The 2,799-nt window shown below is 42.4% G+C and overlaps 1 protein-coding gene across 1 annotated transcript; it reads left to right on the top strand.

Annotated features, from left to right (window-relative positions):
* The first annotated feature begins 797 nt into the window (after nucleotides 1–797).
* Nucleotides 798–1,940, top strand: LOC124375143 (jerky protein homolog-like). The gene has a single exon (XM_046833253.1). The coding sequence runs from the start codon at nucleotides 798–800 to the stop codon at nucleotides 1,938–1,940; it is 1,143 nt and encodes a 380-aa protein (XP_046689209.1).
* Nucleotides 1,941–2,799: the final 859 nt, after the last annotated feature.

Below are 2,799 nucleotides of genomic sequence, written 5' to 3'. Positions count from 1 at the left end.
ATAAACAATAGTAAGTACGTATTAAACGTAATAATAATATTACAGCTTCCTGTCTTTGTACGGTAACATCGCGTGGTCGAAACTGAGTGCCATTGTTTGTGCGTAATGAATCTAGTAGAAGCCACCTGTCTGTGGTGGGCGGGGCGAGTTGGTCGGTGACCTTGAAACAGTGTGGCGCGCAAAACTATTGGACTGCCACTACCTCACCCCTATCCCCTCCACCACCCACCCCGGTGACGAGTGGCGAGACGACAGTTTAGTGCAATCTTCCATACGCGCAGCACGTGCTCTTACTGTGTATTCTGTAGTTTGTGGTTTGCAGTTTTGTTTGTTCTTTGCTCTGCTCTGTGCATATATCCGATATCATTATGGCTAGTAAACGTAAACACAACTCGTGTACGTTAAAAGAAAAACTCGAAGTTCTCAAAAGACTAGACAATGGTGAAAGTGCTACTCAACTTTCAATTGAATTTGGTGTCGGTAAAGCGACGATCAGTGACTGGAAAAAGAAGCGGGCAAAAATCGAACAATTTTGCTCTGTTACAAGTGAAAACACTCTAGAAAAACGTCAAACTACTACTGTGTCCTCGTATGACAAACTCGATGAAGCACTTTACTTGTGGTTTTCTCAAGAGAGACAAAAAGGCATTCCCATTACCGGCCCTCTTATTAAACAAAAGGCGCTTCTACTAAACATCCTTATGGGAGGCGATCCGTCATTTTCGGCTAGTTGCGGTTTTTTAGATCGGTGGAAAAAAAGGCACGGTATCAGGCAACTGACTGTAACTGGCGAAAAGATGTCTGCAGACAGCAACGCAGCCGCAGAGTATCTCCAGGAGTTCAAAGAAATTACATCCTCCTACTCACCCCAGCAAGTGTACAACGCTGATGAAACGGGGCTAAATTTCAAAGCGTTGCCAACAAAGAGCCTAGCTTCAAGAGAAGAAAAGTCCGCTCCAGGATTTAAAATGGATAAGCAACGACTAACCGTATTAGCATGCAGCAACGCTTCCGCCACCAATAAGATACCTTTGATGGTTATCGGTAAATCCAAAAAACCTCGATGTTTTAAAAACATGAATATGAACGCTCTGCCGGTTTACTATAAAAACCAAAAGAAAGCTTGGATGGATCGTGCTTTGTTTCAAGAATGGTTTGAGAAACAATTTGTGCCCAACGTGAGAGCCTACAATGAAGAAAATGGACTGCCTGATAGAGCGTTGTTACTCATAGATAACGCTCCGTCCCATCCGGATGACTTACAGCTGGTTATTGGTGATATAAAAGCCATTTTTCTACCACCGAACGTTACTTCGATCATGCAACCAATGGACCAAGGAGTTCTACAAGCGTTGAAGCAAAATTATCGGAAAAAGCTGCTCCGAAGCCTGCTTGAGGAAAATGAAGACCTCACAATTCTCCAAAAGCTTAAGAAAATCACGATCAAAGATGTAATTTTCTGGGTGGCAGAGGCTTGGGAGAACACAAGCGTAGGAGCTCTGCAGAAATCTTGGAAAAATCTTTGGCCTGATCTGCAGTTTGTTGAAGAGGTTGTTACACCGGTAAATGAATGCGAACTTCTTCCTCTTGTAAAAAAAATACCGGGATGCGAAAATGTAGAGAAGGAGTGTGTTGATGAGTGGACGGCTGTAGATGACAAAGGCTTCGAGGAGTACACAGACGAAGACATCGTGGCACAGGTGCAAGGAGTCCCAGCTGATGACTCATGTAGCAGTGAGGATGAGGGAGACGCCCAAACTACCAATATTGTTCCACACAGCGCAGCTGCAAGTGCCTTTGACCTCGCTCTACGCTACGTCGAGCAACATGCCGCTGCTACTCCCAATGACGTAATGTTCATTCGGCGTTGGCGAAACATTGCATCGTCCAGTCGTTTTAGTGTGTTGCGTCAAAAGAAGATCACTGACTTTAGGTCTTAAGAAAGTGTTGGGTTTTGCAGTGTTTTGTTTTACGTTTTTATCCCTTATTGTGTCCAAGTTAAAGTACAAATTATTTGCTAAGCCTTGCGTAGGGGTTTGTACATTATAAATACAGTACAGTACAGTACTATGTTTCATTTATTAACAGTATAAATTCCGTACAATGTATGTATCATCTAACGTTTCAAATGTAATTTCAGTTTCTATATGTCAGTAAGTAAATGCTTTGAGAAATAAAACTTACGTTTTAGTATAATAACTGGTTTTAATTAATTTTCCTGCCTTTTTAGCAATTTTATATTTTCTCCTAGCCGTGTTCGGATTAGGCGGATTTTCGGATTGGCGGGGTTCGGATCGGCGGGACTCTACTGTATTATATACATGTATGCATACATTTTCCTATAAAGAGATACCTCGATGTTCGTGGTTTATTTACTTATGCTGCACTACCCTAAGGTCTCATTAGAGATGGGAAAAAAGGGATTTAGATATTTTGGTCCAAAAGTGAACAATAACCCCCTTCTTCCCCCATATATATATTGTGCATTAATTTCAGTTCATTTGGAAGAAGAGGTCAGTTCTATACTAGCCTCCCTAGTAAAAGCAGGCAGGGGATGGCACACTCGTTTATGTCTAGGCTAACAACAGCCCTTAACACTAAGAACCCTGACAACTTCAACAGTCATCTCCCTAGACCTATAAATCTACCCTTGCGCCCCAGAATCTCAACATTTGCAGTTAGTGATGTGCCGCTCCTGGACATCAATGAGGTTGCCCAGATTTAAGTGACATCAGTTTTTGCTGTACCCAGTGTAACTAGAAGGTACCCGCTGAAGTGAACCCTACTGGGGATTCTTTA

This window comes from Homalodisca vitripennis, unplaced genomic scaffold (assembly GCF_021130785.1).
Source record: "Homalodisca vitripennis isolate AUS2020 unplaced genomic scaffold, UT_GWSS_2.1 ScUCBcl_14212;HRSCAF=24840, whole genome shotgun sequence".
Taxonomy (NCBI): Eukaryota; Metazoa; Arthropoda; class Insecta; order Hemiptera; family Cicadellidae; genus Homalodisca; species Homalodisca vitripennis.
This window is presented reverse-complemented; position numbering and strand designations above follow the sequence as displayed.